Source organism: Dendropsophus ebraccatus, chromosome 1 (genome assembly GCF_027789765.1).
Source record: "Dendropsophus ebraccatus isolate aDenEbr1 chromosome 1, aDenEbr1.pat, whole genome shotgun sequence".
NCBI classification, from domain to species: Eukaryota; Metazoa; Chordata; class Amphibia; order Anura; family Hylidae; genus Dendropsophus; species Dendropsophus ebraccatus.
In genome coordinates, this window is record NC_091454.1 from 220,269,834 (window position 1) to 220,288,101 (window position 18,268).

An 18,268-nucleotide genomic window follows, 5' to 3' on the forward strand; every position below is an offset into this window, starting at 1 on the left:
AGCCGCTAGAGGGCAGCAGAGCGCAAAATCCGGAAAATGACGAGGCTGGAGCCGAAAATAGCCGAAAGAAGCCGATGGGGACCGCCGGAAAGACCCGAAGACCGAACGGAATGACGGAGGACGCCGCGAACCCGGAAGACGCCGATCAGGACCTCGGGACAGGTGAGTAATGTACAAGTACCTGTTTTGGACCCCTCAGCTACCTAGCTGAGGGGTCCAGGGCAGGTGTTTACTATTTTGCTGGGTCTTACACCCACAAAGGGCCAGCAGCCCAAACAAACCGGGATAACCCCGACTAACTTATAAAACGTAACTTTTATTATATAATGAAAAAATATACAAGTGAGAATGTGAATTAAAAACACTACTCCACAGTCAACAACTATATGTATATAAGTCCACTACCAGTGGTACTAGTTAATGTCTGTGTTAGCTGCAGTCCAACAAGAACAATGTGACTGTGGTAGTAGCACTTAAAATCTGATCACCGCCTCCATTGTGATCATTGTTCTTGTTGGACTGCAGCTAACACAGACATTAACTAGTACCACTGGTAGTGGACTTATATACATATAGTTGTTGACTGTGGAGTAGTGTTTTTAATTCACATTCTCACTTGTATATTTTTTCATTATATAATAAAAGTTACGTTTTATAAGTTAGTCGGGGTTATCCCGGTTTGTTTGGGCTGCTGGCCCTTTGTGGGTGTAAGACCAAGTTTGGAATAGCCGGGTATCCCCGATTTGTCAAGGCACTAATTTAGTTTTGAGTTGTTTACTATTTTGCTGTACTCTGATCGCCGTGCCATCGGCCCGATCGCCGTGAACGGCCGGCCGGTATCGGCCGGCCATTCACGGCAATCGGGCCGGTGGCACGGTGACCACCATTACTTTTTACAGTAATGGTGGTCGGTGCCGTCCTCGGACAGCACCGACCGCCATTTTTTTCCGGGTCATCGGGTCACCGATGACCCGGAAAGGTTCCGATCGCCACTATTGGTTGATCTGAATTGATCAGCCTATAGTGGCGATCGTAAGCACGGGGGGTGTTAACCACCCCCTGTGCCGAGAAGCTAAGATGGCCTGCTATGATTTATAGCAGGCCATCTTCCCCGATCGCTGTGTGCGAACACCCAGCGATCAGGGAAACATCGGGCGTAAATTTACGCCCTGATGCGCCAAGTACAAGGGCGCGAGGGCGTAAGTTTACGCCCGATGTCGTTAAGGGGTTAATAAGCTCTAAGAACTCAAGCCTTAGAGTTAGAGTTAAACAGTTAGCAATTTCTAGACATGTTTGAAAATTGAGAAAACATATTTAAGACTTTTTTTTTTAATTATCCAATTAGGAAAGGAACAATAAGCCATAATCGTTAGTTTAAAATCCCAGTTATCCATTACATTACTCAAAATGTATATTTTATACAAAACACTGAAAACATAAGTAGAAATATTGAAATGTTCAAATAGTCAATTACTCAGATTTTTCTGTTTCGCCATCAGTTTCTCTCTTGAGTTCATGTCGGGTCTGAATACAATAATAAAACATTTTGTAAGGAACATGCAAATAACTAGACCCCAGGTTGATGATTGGATAGCAAAGATCTCCATGGCCACCATATATTTTCCGCGGGAACTGAGGGATGCAGGAATGTAGGACACCCAGACACTCAGGAAGGCCAGCATGCTGAAGGTGATGAACTTGGCCTCATTGAAGCTGTCTGGAAGTCTCCTGGCCAAGAAGGCCACAATGAAGCTAATGGAGGCCAGAAGACCAAGATAGCCAAGCATAGCCCAAAAAGCCAAAGGTGACCCTTCATTACACTGAATAATCAGTACTCCCGAATTACTTTCTGATTTGACTTCTAGGAAGGGAGGAGAGAATGCCAGCCACATAATACAAAGAAAGGCCTGAATGAAGATACATGAGGTGACTATGCGATATGATACTCGTGGGCTAGTCCAATGTCTTAGTTGACTATCAGGCTTTGTGGCCTTAAAAGCTATAACTACCATAATGGTTTTAGCCAAGATACAGGAAACACAAAGTGCAAATACAATACCAAAAGTCACTTGTCTTAAAAGACAGATCTCATACTGAGGATAACCAATAAAGACTAAAGAGCAGAGAAAACAGAGGGATAATGACACCAGGAGAAGACAACTTAAGGAGTAGTTATTGGCCCGAACAATAGGCGTTGTTCTGTAGTAAATATAGAGGCCTAAGATCGCCACAGGAATCAATGATGAGGAGATGCCGGTAGCCATTAAGGTGACGCCCAGTGGATCCTCCTGTGAAAGGAATTCTTGGGTCTTTGGAACACAATGACCTTGGGTTGGATTTGGCCACATATCCCACGGACATTTTGTACATTGCAAAGAATCTTAACAAAAATTTTTGAAATATGGTGTTAAAATAGTATGTTTTAAAGTGCACTGTCTTCAGAAAGAAATTAACAACAGACTAATAGAGTTAAAGGACAACTCCGGCGATTTATTTATTTAACACACATTACAAAGTTATATTGCAGGACTGCGGCCGTAGGTGACGCGGATGGTGGGCGATTCAAGTGGCAGTCGTCACCAGAGGGATGGTGAGTATGAAATCTGTGTGGTTACCTTTCTTCCTGCCGCACAGGGACTCCTTTATTTCTAGTTGGTATTATTTATATTCATTTTTGTATTGTTATTTGTATTTTTGTATACTTACTTATATCATTGCAGTCCTCCCATAGCTTATTGAGCATATATGTGTGGCAGGTAGCAACCTCCTGTATTCCAGGAGGATGCCGTCTCTCGGTTTTTAATGTTTTTAACCCTTTTTTGTAGCCGGTTCTAATAAAGCTATTTTATATTTTGCTATTACAAGTGTGCGCCTCACTCTTTTACCCTATGCTTTCTCTTTCCTTCTCTCTTTTCATGAAATCTGTGTGTGTCTGTTTTTTTTTTAGGTCCCGCCGGAGTTTTCCTTTAACTTCTTAGAGGTTTTTATCATCATACCTGTGTGGTTGGCTATCTCTCCTTGTGAACATGGGATGCATTGGAAGCAGCATGAAGGTTGACCTTTTCTGGCTGCTTTTCTAAAGCCTGGTGGACAACTGGGACTACAAACTGAAGAAGGGACCTGGAAATTTTGAGAATTATTAATTTCAAACATTTTAAAGTCAATGCACAAAATGCAATGCAAAAACATGCACCCATTTCCCGACCCCAAAATCTTACTTTCCTATGGCCAATACTGAAATCTTCCAGACCTGTATAATCACACTTTTTATCTTTTATCTGTGACTATTTTTATCTTTTCAGTGCATGCCATGTTAAGATACAGCACCATGCACAAAACTGAAGAAGTGGAATGCATCCAACTTCTTTAGCCAGATGATGAACAATCAGACTTGAGCATGCTAAAGTTGCCCTAATCTCTAGTTGTATCTTTTCTGGTCAATTACCAGGAACATAACAGATCGAGGATAGAATGTGATGTTTCGGCTCCCATTGAGCTGTTGTATTGTATCCTTAATCCTGCAATAAATTGTTGAAGATTATGCCACTTGGATGCTGTTGGACTTCTTGCTATCAGTCACAGCAGCATTATCAGAGTAGAGGGATCTCGGCTGTCAATCATTGGCAGTGAGTGTTGTCTGAGTCGGTGGAGGGGGGGGGGGTAGATCCAAGCCTGCTCTATACTCCCTCATGACGTTAATGTACATTATCGGTCAGTAAGGTGTTAATTAAGATGTAAGCATTGTGTCATAGTCAAAATCCCTATTAAGGGTGTTCCGAACCTGCCAAGGTTCGGGCAGGCATCAGATTCCTGCTGTCTGCCCACTCCGTGCAGTGGGTGGATACAGCGGGAGGACCGCCTGGAAAACTGGGATACAGCCTATGGCTATGGCTGTATCCCAGTTTTCCAGGCGGTCCTCCCGCTGTATCCACCCTCTCCACGGAGCGGGCAGACAGCAGGAATCATTGCCGAGATTTCAAGTTCGTAAGAACCCGAACCTCGGCAGGTTTGGACCATCCCTAATCCCTATGTTTGTTGGTTTATCATTGATCCTGTCTTACACAGGCCAGGTAAAATTAGATATCTAGTTGATGCTTAATACCGGTATTTTTAACTGAAAATGTTCAATACTTTGCTATCGACTAATAGGAAAATCTATAAGGAATGTCCATACAACTCACCCCTTTGTCTCTGGTGTCCCACTTTACATGACTGGTATTAATACTAAAGAAGTTCCCGCTGGTTACACTGGTATCATAGCTGCCCACTTTGACTTGTTGGAGTTTTCCTTCAGGGCTCAGCTGCCAGTTCACTATATCGTACATAGCAGGGGGATCTCCGTTCTCATTGAAAAAGAGTTGTCTACCATCGGACGTGTTCAGATGTAACTTCTTCATGTAGTACAACAACTGTGTGGAAATTATAACACATTAGTCATCTTCATGTAGCTTCAGAAGTATGTGGTATTGCAGCTCAGCTGTGTTATAATTAATGGAACTGAGCTTCAACATTCATAATCCATTATAGAAACAGAAAAAGAATATATATAGGTGCGTCTACCGTTTTACAGCAGCCAGGCATGTGGAATAAGTCAGTAAGTTCAGTTCAATATCTATGAAAGTTGATTAACAGTGAAAAATCTCAAATATGCGTCTCCCTACTTCCCAAATTTGGATAATGCTGAAAACATCAATACTGCTCTTAACCCCTTAACCTCCACGGTCCCGGGTGCAGCATGTAGCCCGGGGCCGCGGCTATTAGCGGGCACGGTCCGATCGCTGTGCCCGCTAATAAGGTAATCGAACGCAGCTGTCAAAGATGACAGCTGCATCTGATTACCTGATGCAGCGGTTCCCTGGTGTCTAGTGGCGAAGATCATCCCCCCGGGACGTAGTCCCAGAGGAGCGATCCCTGTGTCTTTACCCGGATGGGGTCTGCGCCGTAATGGTTCCGGCTGCAATCGAGTGCCTATGGAAGCAATCGAGTGTCTATCTCATTGATCTATGCTGTATATCTATGCAGCATAGATCTCAATGAGAGATCAGTGTGCTTCTACTAGAAGTCCCCCAGGGGGGCTTCTAGTATAAGTGTAAAAAAATAATAATAAAAGTGTCATTATTAATAAAAAGCCCCTTCCCCTAATAAAAGAATCACGGCGTAAGTGCAAAAAAAATCCCAAAGTGCAAAATTGCGCATTTTCGGTTGCATCAAATCCAGAAAAATTGTAAAAAAAAAAACGATCAAAAAGTCGCATATGCTCAATCAAGATACCAATAGAAAGAACACATCATAGCACAAAAAATGGCAGGCTGTCATTGCAGAGTACAATTAGTGGCGTAAAAAATAAGGGCTCGTGTGGGTTTCTAGGTGAAAAATTACAAGTGCTATGGCCTTTTAACCCCTTAACGACATCGGGCGTAAACTTACGCCCTCGCGCCCTGGTACTTGGCGCATGAGGGCGTAAATTTACGCCCGATGTTTCCCCGATCGCTGCGTGTTCGCACACAGCGATCGGGGAAGATGGCCTGCTATAAATTATAGCAGGCCATCTTAGCTTCTCGGCACGGGGGTGGTTAACACCCCCCGTGCTTACGATCGCCACTATAGGCTGATCAATTCAGATCAGCCAATAGCGGCGATCGGAACCTTTCCGGGTCATCGGTGACCCGATGAGCCGGAAAAAAATGGCGGTCGGTGCTGTCCGAGGACGGCACCGACCGCCATTACTGTAAAAAGTAATGGTGGTCACCGTGCCACCGGCCCGATCGCCGTGAACGGCCGGCGATCGGGCCGGTGGCACGGCGATCAGAGTCCCACAAAATAATAAATACCTGCCCTGGACCCCTCAGCTAGGTAGCGGAGGGGTCCAGAGCAGGTATTTGTACATCACCTGTCCCGGGCTCCTGATCGGCGTCTTCCGGGTTCGCGGCGTCCTCCATCTTTCCGTTCGGTCTTCGGATCTTTCCGGCGGTCCCCGTCGTCTTCTCTCGGCTATTTTCGGCTCCAGCCTCGTCATTTTCCGGAATTTGCGCTCTGCTGCCCTCTAGCGGCTGATATGTGTAATACACGTATCAGCCACTATAGGGATGTTCAGAATGTAGAAAATTTTTTTTTTTTTCCCAATTTTTTTTTTTTCTATTTTCCGCACCCTATCGCCGCTGAGTGTTGATCAGCATAGCACGAAAGTGCGCTGCTAATCAGCAACTCCTCCTTTTTGGCGTAGGGTGTTTTTTTTCTATATTCTACTGCCATGGTCTGCTGATAAGTGCCGCACATAAATGCGGCATTTATCAGCAACTCCTTTGTTGGCGTAGGTTTTTTTTTATACTTACTGTAAAAAAAAACCGTAAAAAACACTACATTACACCACACTACATTGAATAAAGTTTGACACTACACCACTACATACCCCATATACCAATCCCCGTATAAAGATGGCCCCTAGGGTGTTTTCGGCGTCAGAGGGATACGTTATTATTGCCTCCGACACCGAAACAGCCAGTGAGGATGAATGGGGGGGATCCTTCTTTCCTCCATTCATCCTCATCATCCTCATCATCCTGTGACGTGTCTGGGGGGTAGCGTAGCGTACGCTGCCCCCCAGACACGTCTTTTCTGCCAGTACCGCCCCAATAAGAGATGACGGTATGGCGTGAAATTCTCCAAACTCTGTGAGCGTACCTCAGGGTACTCTTGCAGATTTAGGGTACGTGCACACCGCGGAATGGCGAAGGATAACCCTTCGTGCATTCCGCAGCTGGCACCCGCCGGCGGACTGATGCGGGCGCATGTCTCTACCCGTGTCATAGACTCCATGTTATGCACAGGCTGATTCCGTCGTCCATCCAAAGAATGAATACGTTGGACGGAGAGCGGAATCTGCCCGTGCATAGAATGGAGTCTATGACACGGATGGAGACGTGCGCCTGCATCAGTCCGCCAGCGGGTGCCAACTGCGGAATGCACGAAGGGTTATCTGTCGCGATTCCGCAGTGTGCACAAACCCTTAGAGTGTATGTAGGAAGGGACACCCGAATCCAGCCCCAGATGCCCCCAGATGCCCCCTCCCCCCCCATCCTCGGAACAAGTGGGAAGATCATCCGGGAACTGATCTTCCCTCTGCTGGATAAAGGTCACCACCTGTACGGGGATAACATTTATACCAGCACCCCCTCTTCCGGTCCCTCGCTGCCTGACCTACTGTAGATTGCGGCACGATCCGAACATATCAGAAGTAGTAATAGCGCCCTAATATTTAGTAGCCATATAGAGGACCCAGCGCTTCTGGATATGAAGGACCCTATATCGCACCAGGACAACATTTTCCAGGTGACGTCCCCCACACTGGAGAACAGGAGACCCCAGAAGAAGTGCAGAGTGTGGCGTAACAGGGGGATCAGGAAGGACACCATTTTCAAGTGTGACACCTGTCCTGATCACCCCGGCCTCTGCTTACTGGATCGCTTCAAGGCGCACTACACGTCACTGGGGTTCTACATTATCTAAATTCCATCCCTTATTCCTATTTCAGGGGTCACGTTGATCCAGGGATTATTCTGATCGCCATTATGGAGTCGGGAAGGAATTTTTCTCCTGTGATGAGGCTACTGTCGTCTGCCTCACGAGGGTTTTTTGCCTTCCTCTGGATCAACACAGGTTGAATTTGATGGACACCTGTCATTTCCAACCTTATAAACCAATAATTGGCCTAATACCCCCAAATATATTAGAATTGTCCCTTTTCCCCAGCTAAGTAGGTATGGCCGCCATTCCCATTAGAGGATGCCATGATGCAATTACAAAGCCTCTGTGCGGCCAGGACAGTAGAAACCCCCCACAAGTGACCCCATTCTGAAAACTACTCCCCATAAGGAATCTAACAAGGGGGGAAGCAGGGATATGGCCCCCTGGTGACGGCCACATTTGGGACGTGAAAATGAAAAAAAATGGTATTTTTTATTTTCTCGGCACATGTTCTACGTAAGTGACTGTCACCAGTGGGGTCCATATCCTCACTGCACCCCTTGTTAGATTCCTTATGGGGTGTAGTTTCCAGAATGGGGTCACTTGTCGGGGGTTTCTACTGACCTGGCAGCACAGGAGCTTTGTAATAGCGACATGGCCTCCATCCTCCATTCCAGCCTCTAAATGGCGCTCTGTCCCTTTGGTGGCATGCCCTGTGCCCATATGGCACATTATGCCCACATGTGGGGTATTTTCGTACTCAGGGGAAACTACCCTACACGTTTTGTGTTCATTTTCTTTTTTAACCCCTTGTGGAAATGGAAAAAATCAAGGCTAGACCAACATTTAGTGTAATTTTTGTAAAGTTTTTACTCTAAATCATTAATCTTGTCATGATTTTTTCATTTTCACAAGGGGCTAAAAGATAAAAAAAAAAAACAATAAATGTGTAGAGCAATTTCCCCTGAGTACGGAAATACCCCACATGTGGACATAAATCGCCATGCGGGTGCAGGGTAAGCCTCCGAAGGGAAGGAGCGCCATTTCGTTTTTGAAGGCTGGATTTGAATGGAATGGATTTCGAGGGGCCATGTTGCATTTAAAAGGCCTCTGTGTTGCCAAGACAGTTGAAACCCCCCACAAGTGACCCCATTATGGAAACTACACCCCTCAATGAATGTAACAAGGGGTGTAGTGAGCATATGGACCCCACTGGTGACTGGCACAAATATGGAACAATGTGGCGTGAAAATGAAATATTACATTTTTTACACTATAATGTTGGTTTAGCCTTGAATTTATCATTTTCACAAGGGGTTAAAAGAGAAAAAAACACACAATATGTGTAGAGAAATTTCCCCCGAGTCTGTAAATACCCCACATGTGGACATAAAGCGCCATGTGGGCGCAGGGCAAGCCTCCGAAGGGAAGGAGCGCCATTTGGAGTTTGGAGGTTGGATTTGGCTAGAATGGATGATGAACGCCATGTCGCATTTACAGAGCCCTCGTGCTGCCAAAACACTGGAAACCCCCCACAAGTGACCCCATTCTGGAAACTGCACCCCTCAGGGAATCTAACAAGGGGTGCAGTGAGGATATGGACCCCTTGATGACGGGCACATTTGTGCCATGAAAGTGAAAAAATAAAAATTTTTACTTTTACGTCACATTGTTCCACATTTGTGCCCGTCACCAGTGGGGTCCATATGCTCACTGTGCCCCTTGTTAGATTCCTTGAGGGGTGTAGTTTCCAGAATGGGGTCACTTGTGGGGGGTTTCCAGTGTCTTGGCAGCACGAGGGCTCTGTAAATGCGACATGGCCCTTGAAATCCTTTCCAGTGAAATTCAGCTTTCAAAAGCCAATTGGCGCTCCTTCCCTTTGGAGGCTCGTCCTGCGCCCCCTTGGCACTTTATTGCCACATGTCGGGTATTTCCGTACTCGGGAGAAACTGCGCTACACATTTTGTGTCTTTTTTTTCCTCTTATCCCTTTAAGAAAATGAAAAATTGAAGGCTAGAACAACATTTTAGTGTAAAAAAAAAAATTTTCTTTTTTCACGCCATATTGTTTGGAAAATCTGTGAAGCACCTGTGGGGTCCAAATGCTCACTGCACCCCTTGTTACATTCCTTGAGGGGTGTAGTTTTCTAAATGGTGTCCCTTTAGGGGTGTTTTTTAGGTTTTGGCACCCCAGAGCCTCTGCCAACCTGAAGTGGTACAGTCAGAAATGACCAAATATAACGGAGGCATTGAAATTCACTAGGCGCTCCTTTGTATCTGAGGCTTGTGGTTGCGTCAAATAGCGCAATAGGGCCACATATGGGGTATTTCTATAAACTGCAGAAACGGGGCAATAATTATTGGGGTGCATTTCTCTGGTAATAGGTTTATAATTATGAAAAATATTGGATTACAATAAAATCTCAGCACAGAAAATTAAAATTTTCAAATTTCTTACACACTTAGCTTTTATTTCTGTGACTCCCCTAAAGGGTTAAAACACTTTCTGGATATGCTTTTGCAGAGTGTGGGGGGTGCAGTTTCTGAAATGGGGTGCTTTGTGGGGCTTTCTAACATACAGGCCCCTCAAATACACTTTAAATCTGAACAGGTCCCTAAAAATATCTGATTTTGAAATTTTACTGAAAATTTGGAAATTTGCTGCTAATGTTTTAAGCTTCCTATCGTCTAAAAAAAATGAAAGATCGTTTAATAAATGCCGCCAACATAAAGTAGACATTTTGCTAATGCTATTTAATATATAATTTATGTGGTATAGCCCATTTCTGTATACGCAAAAAAGTTTCAAAGTTGGAAAAAATGCAGTTTTTCACATTTTTTCACATTATTTGGGTTTTTTTCATAAAGATTCATTATGAGTATCGACTCCAATTTACCAGAAATGTAAAGTACAATATGTCACGAGAAAACAATCTCAGAATCAGCCGGATAGGTAAAAGCATCCCGAAGTTATTAATGAATAAAGTGACACAGGTCATATTCATAAAATTTGTCTCTGTCATTAAGGCCATTTCAACCTCTGTCCTTAAGGGGTTAAGCACGAAAAAACGAAAACTCAAAAAAACTAAATTGGCCCGGTCCTTAAGGGGTTAAACAAAACACATGATAAACAGTGGGTGCCCAGGCGGGTCAAGTGGTATGCTGTCAGTCTTAAAACACTTTATAAACAAAAGAATATTACTTATAATACAACTACATCATACCTAAATAATGCTGTCACATGAAGCCCACTATCATTACCATTACAGCAATATATGTAATTACTGTGCAGTTCTGTACATTCAGTTACTTCCAGGGGGAATCTTTTCTAATCAGAGATATTTTCTAGCCATCTTCTTGTCAATATTTCCCAGACTGTCCTGACAATTTCCTATACATGTCTGATAAATATCTGAGTTTTTTCTTCCTTCTTACCTTTCCCCATCTATAATAGGCAACACAAGTGGGTAAGCAGGCCATGGTGCAGGTGGGGGTGTTGCTGGTATGGTGGCTGGGGGGGGGTTGGGGGTATTGTAGGGATAGGTGGATTCTAGAAAAATAGGGAAAGTAGGCTCTCCTCCATTAAATACCTAGGTTGCTCAGGTAGGTAGATAGGTCTATCCATTAGGTAGGTGTCCCCAGTATATGCAATTCCCCAATAGGTTGATGTCAACAGTAAATAGCATCATGCATAAGGCAGGTCCCCCAAACAGGCAGTTTCCACAATGAGTGGTGTTGTCATGCACATCAAAAGAGAGGTGGTCTATGCCTGTTGTGACTGCATGCATGACTCATCTGATAATAAAAATGCCTTGGGCAAATGCCTCTTAAAGGTAGACACCCTTTGTATAAGAATTTTCAGGATAGTGCCCAGTGGTGTATTAAGTGATTACAGACAGGTAGGGTACCACGGAATTCATGTTTTCCCCTTTCATTTGTCAGTGTGATCATTGAAATGAAACTAAGTATGGTTAACAAGTAAATCCAAGAGCTCTTGGTGTTACAACTCTCAGCACTTTAGGAGCTTGGAATATATATTTCAAATACATTGTTTTAATAAAATATACCTTGCAATATAATATATAGAAAAAATGTTTACTTATTTATTTTTACAAATTCACTTCTGTTAAGTGGCAGCATGGTAGCGTAGCCACCATGGAGGCAGGCCGCACAATTGCTATGGGGCCCGTGCAGCAGGGGGGCCTAGCCCTCCCCCTGGAAAAATGGGGCCCGCCTCCATAGTAACCAAAGCCCCTCTGGCAGTGCCTCAGCACTGCCTCTATTGCATCTCCTCTACTTTCTAAATTTACTAATTCCAACAGTGCAGCCTCACAGACTTACATTGTCGTAATAGGCTGATCAGGAGATACAGCCAGGAGGTGGAGCTGTATCTCTTGATCATAGTAAGTTTCAGCAGTGAGAGACCTGCTGTGATCAATAACATTTGACATGCCAGATGACATGTCAAAAGATATTTGTAATGACAGATACCAAGTGCAGCAGGAATGTATATGCACGTTCTTGACACTGAAGAGTAATGAGATGAGAGTAATGAGATGCAGCTGCAATCTCGCACTTGCGTCTCATTAACGCCTTAAACGTCTTTAAGGTATTCAGTGACAAAACAAGCTTCTGTCACTGAGTGATTGGGACCCCCACAGCCATTCTGCAGGGGTCCCAATTGCATAAACCAACGGGCGGGGGAAAGCTTCTTACCTCCATCCCGTCGGTTCGGCATTCTATGCATAGAGTCTACGGATCGCCGATAACACTGATCTATGCTATGTTATGGCATTGCATAGAACAGTACATGCAATCTAATGATTGCATGTTTTACTGTTAAAAAAAAAAAAAAAAAAAAAAAGTTGTAGTAAAAAAAAGTTTTTAAAAGCATTTAAAAAAAATATATAAAACTTAGACCCCCACCCCCGGAAAAATAAAACACATCAGGATTGCTGAATTTTTTAAATTATATATCAGAATTTTTTTTATAAAAAAGTGATCAAAATTTTTCCGTTACACCATTATGATATTACTAAAAACTATAGATCATGGGGCAAAAAAGCAACTTCCCAACCAGCCCTGTAGGTGGAAAAATAAAATTGCTATGGCTCGGAGGAACATTGCATTAATTTGACCAGGACTTTTGTGCTTCAAAAGGACTTTGTTTCGAAGGGGTTACATAATTCTTACAATCTGAATTTTTTTATTTTTTTTTTTATTTTGTTAATAATAATCTATCATTATTTGCTGTAGTGATTGCAGACTGCAAAAGACCTCTCAAATTCAATTGAACTCTTCAGTAAAACAGTAATATTGCATTTAAAAAACAATGCCAACTTATAGTGAACGAAGAACTAAATAATGTTACATAACTATCTTCTCCCCCCCCCCCCCCAAAAAAAAAAAAAAAATGCTGCATGTATCAGCAAAAAATTACCAATAGCAGAGTCCAATCTGCACAATCTTTACACAACAGCCATGGGAGTGAGAACATTGTAAAAATTCTTCCACTGAGTTTATACTAACCTGCCAAGGCCTAAAGTTCTCAATATCAGCACATGTTCCATTAGAAAATGGTCCATCTCCCTTCTTGCATTTACCCAAATCACTCAGAGCTTTTGCTATCACATGAACTGCTAGATAGACATTGTATGTTACTCGTAGACTTGAGACATCATTAAAGTTGTTCTGGATTCTTTCAAGACTTTCTTGTCCGGTACATTCCTTTTTAGTTGTTGAGTTTGTAAGGTTTTTGGTTGATGTCTGGTCCAAAAATTTGCAGCCAAAAACCTGTTCCCAGAACATTTTTATGTATTGGTTTCCCACAACCATAGATGGATTGATGTTGTTGAGGAAATCTCTGAAGCCTGGCATGTTTTCACTATGGAGGGCGAAACCAACTGTCCCAAGAAGAAGTCTTGAATATTTGTTCACTGACAAGAAAGGTGAGGTAGCCCATGCCTCACTGGCAATTAATACTTTTCCTGTGACATTTTGCCTTAGCATTTCACCCAGGACATAGTTTAGGTCTTGATCAGTAGAGAAGATAACCACTGCTGTAGCCGTTGAGCTTTTAATCACCTGAGCAATATGTGGGGCATTTCTATCTTGCCGGCTGGAAATTATGCTCTCTGTAAAAGCCACACAGGCCCCAGCTTGTAGTATATCCCTCGCGACCATTTGGACAGCTTGAATCCCATAATCATCATCAAGGGCCACCAGACCAATCCAGGTCCATCCAAAGTACAACACCAGCTGAGCTAGACCCCGACACTGGAAGGCATCACTTGGGACTGTTCTAAAGAATGATGGGAACTGGATACGGTTACTGAGGAGAGAACTTGTGGCAAAGTGACTAATCTGTTGAAAAAGTTAGAATTCACAAGCATTAATACCCTCCATAACAAGATAAATGATGACAAAAGATTCAACTAGTCCTTTCTTTATTCTTAAAAATAAAAAAAGTGGACATCAAAAAGAAATTAGAAGATTGCATTGCTGGTAATTCATGAATTCCGTCTTAGGGCACTTCGGAGTGTGGAGACATCTCAATGGGGGACATTCAAGAAATGTCTGACCAAGGTGTGCGCCAGGGAGAAGTTGCAGATTAGCCCCTTCTCCCTGGCATATGCCTGCCGAATGCTCTGCTCGCCCTATGGGCAGGCTAGGGGAGCGTGACAAGACGGGGAGGAGGCGTGGACGCACCTCATTTATCAGGATTTACACCTGCTCGCAAGCGTAAGTCATGATCCAAGTCTACACCTGCTGAAAACAGGTGTAGATTTAGCATGCCAGGCGCAGGTTTGGGTGCCCAGCCGGCTAGATTCACCAGAGGCGTGCGGCTCTTAGTGAATCCTGCCGGAGAAAGGGGACGGAGCCTAATATGAGACCAGCGTACTTATACACCGGTCTTCATAAATCCCCCCCCCCCCCCCCAATAATTTTAAATCTTAATAGAAGATCCTCAAAAATACAGAATATTGTATCATAAAATTCTCACTTCTGGTGATTCCATGTCTTGGAAATAAGCCTTATGAAGTGTGGAGAGGGCAGGTACATATCTTGATCAACGCTTGCAGGTGATCCCAAATGGTTACACAATCTCACTATGACATTAGCTTCAGCTGCCTTTTGCTTTCTGGATGAGCCCTTTAAAGTGTAGGGGCCCTATTCCATCGGACGATTATCATTCAGATTATAATTAAATCGTTCTAATCTAAACGATAATCGTTCGGTTGAAATACAGTTAACGATTAACGACCAAACAAGAAATCGTTGATCGCTTTATAAGGCCTGGACCTATTTTTATCGTTGTTGTTGTTCGTTCGCAAAACGGTCGCAAATTGTTCGCATTGAATAAGACATCGGTCGTTCGAAGTAGATACGAATGCAATAGCGAAAAAAATAGCGAAGAAAAAACGATCGCAAATACGATTATCGTTCCATGGAAATGAGTGAACGTTTTCAGGTCTTTCGCAATAGCGGTTGTTTGAGATCCTTAATCGTTTACGATTATGCAAACGATAATCGTCAGGTGGAATAGGGCACTAAGAGTCATAGTACATGTCCCCATCAGTAATGGAGCGCCGATCTGCTTCCTGAGCCAATTACACAGCTCAATAATCGTGCAGGAATATCTTCACTGACATTAGCAAATAGTGTTAGTTATTAGATGAGTTAGATTGTGTTTGAGTAATTGTGACATAAAGAATATAAATTAAAAATGCACCTATTGGCAATGTCTTGTAACTTATATATAACATTCCTAAAAATATGAAAAACCTATGGCTATCTTAGTCTCATCTATAATATGGTTTACAACCTCCACATATAATAAATCAGATATACTATCTCAATGGATCACATTTGTATGTAGTCATACCTAAGTTTGTGATTACTAATCTCCGTCTGGTTCAACCACATTTTTATTATTCAATACAGAAAAATGAAGATACACCCATTACAAAGGAGGCAGACCACAAGAACCTAAATGCTCTGCATTTGACTCTCGGTGCCCGGAAAAGTTTCATAGGGCAACCTTGAAAAACATGGTTTCAGTCATAGGCATCTCTGCTCAACTCTATCAACAACTTAGGAAATGTTGAAATAGTGAATAATTCAGATAAAAAAAAACAAAAACAAGTAAAATTATGTATGCCCTACTACTTACTTGTGGATACCTGTACAGTCCCAGTATATGAGCCAATGCAATGGAGTATGTAGATATAGAATCTCCAACAACTGCCGCCAACTGGGTGCCCTGGTTACATTGATAATTGGGCACAGGTTGTTCATGACCACTCAAGAAGTGTAGAATTCCTGACATTGATCTTTGGAGAACTAAACAAGAGTCAAAGATCTTGAATCCCAAGGTGATATTTGGCAAAAAAATGGGGGTAATTTCCTCCACAGCGAAATGCAAAGCTTGAGCGCGTTGGTAGTTATCTAACTTGATACTAAGGACAACACAGACAACTTAATGTTTCCTGTATATTTTCAGGGAAATAATCATATTCAGAGAAAGTATAAATTTAAGGTAAGGTTTTAGACTAAGTGTGGCTGTGGCCAAATAAAAGTGGTTTTCCGAATGCTGAAACATTGTAACATCCACAAAGTCATGTCCTACTGTATATAGTATAAAAAGACCAATAGTTATGCCCTGTAGTCTCAATATATTGATACAAACAGTTCTCTACAGAATAGAGATTACAGTGCAGTTACATCCAGTGGCTACAGGTGACATCTTATGATTGTTTTCTTCTCATCTTTATCCTCACATCTTCATCCTTTCTGTAAAGAGGTGGGTAGATCCTCCAATATGAAGGTAGATTCCCTGAGTAAGTAGTTATGAATCACACCTACCTTCCCCTTTTCCCCAAACCAGGCACCAAGGTGCTCCATCTTAGGCTCTCTCGTGCATACTAAACAATGAGAGATGTCATAGCATGCACCTGGACCATAATTTTGGTATTATTTTCTTTCTGTTACTTGCCTTGTACTGTATGATTGATATGGGGGAGGAAGCTGAGTGAGATCAGAGAGGTAACATTTCCACCCTGGGCCCCGGTTAAAACCTGTAACAGGCCCGCACCTACTATGCACCATTTGTAATACTGGTATTTTCTTTTATGGCAGAAAGGCCCTTAAAGGATTCTCAAGCACCAGTGCCCTTATGCAACTGCTAAATCTAAAGCCTAAATACTTTCAGACTTTACACAAGCCAAACTAGGAATATATAGGATATACATGTCTATAGACTGAATATCCTATCAGACCTTATGTACATAAGACTGGAAGATCCCTTTAATACTATAGTGGCATGCTTTAACCTGAAACCTTAGCTAGCATCCATACAGTTGATAAGAAACTCGCCTTACGTCTTACAGATGGCAGGACCGGGCCTCTCCTTGTAAGTGATGATTGGGTAGGTTTTGTCCATTTGAATAGCCATCACTGCCCCGATCATTATCTTCCCATTCAAAGACATGCCTGGCGTCACCTCATTGCTAGTCAGTCTGCAACTAGATTCAATGCAATTGCAGAAGTGTAAGATACAGAGCATGAACCGAAGCCACTTCATCTATAAGAATTATGGTGTCAGTTGTAGAATTGGTCATAGATGGAGAATCCTGCAATGAAATAATAAAACTTAGTTTATCTTAAGGAGCAGCACAGTGACTCAGTGGTTAGTGGAGATGAGAGGAACTCGAGCATGCTTAAGTGCATTCATTTGGCATTTGAATACCGGTGGCTGAAGACGTTGGATGCAGTCCTAGGGAGTCCTGGATGCAATCAAGGGCTTTTTTTCCAGGCAGCTCTAGGGCTGCATCCAATTTCTTCAGCCACCAGTACGTAAGCATGCTCGAGTTCCGCTCATCTTTGGATGTGGTTAGGATCGTTGCCTTGCAGCTCTGGGGTTGTGAATAGTGTTAAATGGCGTTGCCGAATTGTTTGGGTTTGGCAACATTCTCTGAAGCCAAACACTCAGCATTTGACTCCTGGCATATAACAAATTATTTGTGATCGGCGAACACAAACAATTAGCGTCATGTTTGTACGAACATATGAACATTGCTGAACATGTTCGCTCATCACTACAGCTCTCCCATTCTCCTTCAAACAAATATTGGTGCCCCTTGTAGTAGACTATGAGCAAAAGACAGCTAGGTGTCAGAAGCCAGCCAAAATAGTTAGTCTCAGAAAACAATATGACCCAATATTATGCTGGTAGACCACCATAGCATAACCCAAAATAGGCCTAGCTCAGCAACAATCAGCATCACCAATCATAGACCTGCCCAGTAGTACACTAAGTATAGTATTAATACATGTAAGTGTAATAGTCCACTCACCTCATATATCTCCCAGTTGCCACAGGCACAGTATTACCATACACTCACTATATATAAGAATCTCTCATCCATCTTGGGAATTATATCCATAATTACACATGTCAGTGATTTCCTGTATAGAGACACTCAGTCCCAACGTGGATATCATCATCCTCAGGATATTAGAGAAATACATAATGATATATAATGATATAATAAGACAAAGAGCTGAGGGACCCGAGGGATCATCCTACCTTTGAATTGTAATACATTCATTTTTCTGCTGGTCAAACGCGGAATTTAAGCACAACACAGCATAGCAAAATGAGAGGTTTAAAAAAAAAAAAAAAAAGAAGAAGATATTTCACTGCTCATGTAGATAAGTAGTATTCTCCCAGCAGAATGTGGAGCCCATGCACCAATCTATGATTCCAATGATGGTCTACTGCTCCTGGTCCCAGCTGAGGCGAA

The 18,268-nt window shown here is 42.8% G+C and overlaps 1 protein-coding gene across 1 annotated transcript; it reads right to left on the reverse strand.

Moving 5' to 3' along the window:
- Nucleotides 1–1,466: 1,466 nt before the first annotated feature.
- On the reverse strand, nucleotides 1,467–16,953 carry LOC138784646 (extracellular calcium-sensing receptor-like). Its single transcript, XM_069960275.1, has 6 exons — nucleotides 16,844–16,953; nucleotides 15,637–15,922; nucleotides 12,993–13,826; nucleotides 4,182–4,409; nucleotides 2,997–3,120; nucleotides 1,467–2,380 (listed from the first exon to the last, which is right to left on the reverse strand). The coding sequence occupies exons 1-6, from the start codon at nucleotides 16,951–16,953 to the stop codon at nucleotides 1,467–1,469; spliced, it is 2,496 nt and encodes an 831-aa protein (XP_069816376.1).
- Nucleotides 16,954–18,268: the final 1,315 nt, after the last annotated feature.

Excerpts from the sequence above, each read along its gene's own strand:
- LOC138784646 (XM_069960275.1), bottom strand. The coding sequence starts at position 16,953 with ATGTCTTTGAATGGGAAGATAATGATCGGGGCAGTGATGGCTATTCAA. Across the intron at positions 3,121-4,181 it reads GGGACACCAGAGACAAAGGG|GTCCCTTCTTCAGTTTGTAG; the intron begins GTGAGTTGTATG and ends CAAAATTTCCAG. Across the intron at positions 2,381-2,996 it reads AGAGATAGCCAACCACACAG|ATTCTTTGCAATGTACAAAA; the intron begins GTATGATGATAA and ends ATTTTTGTTAAG.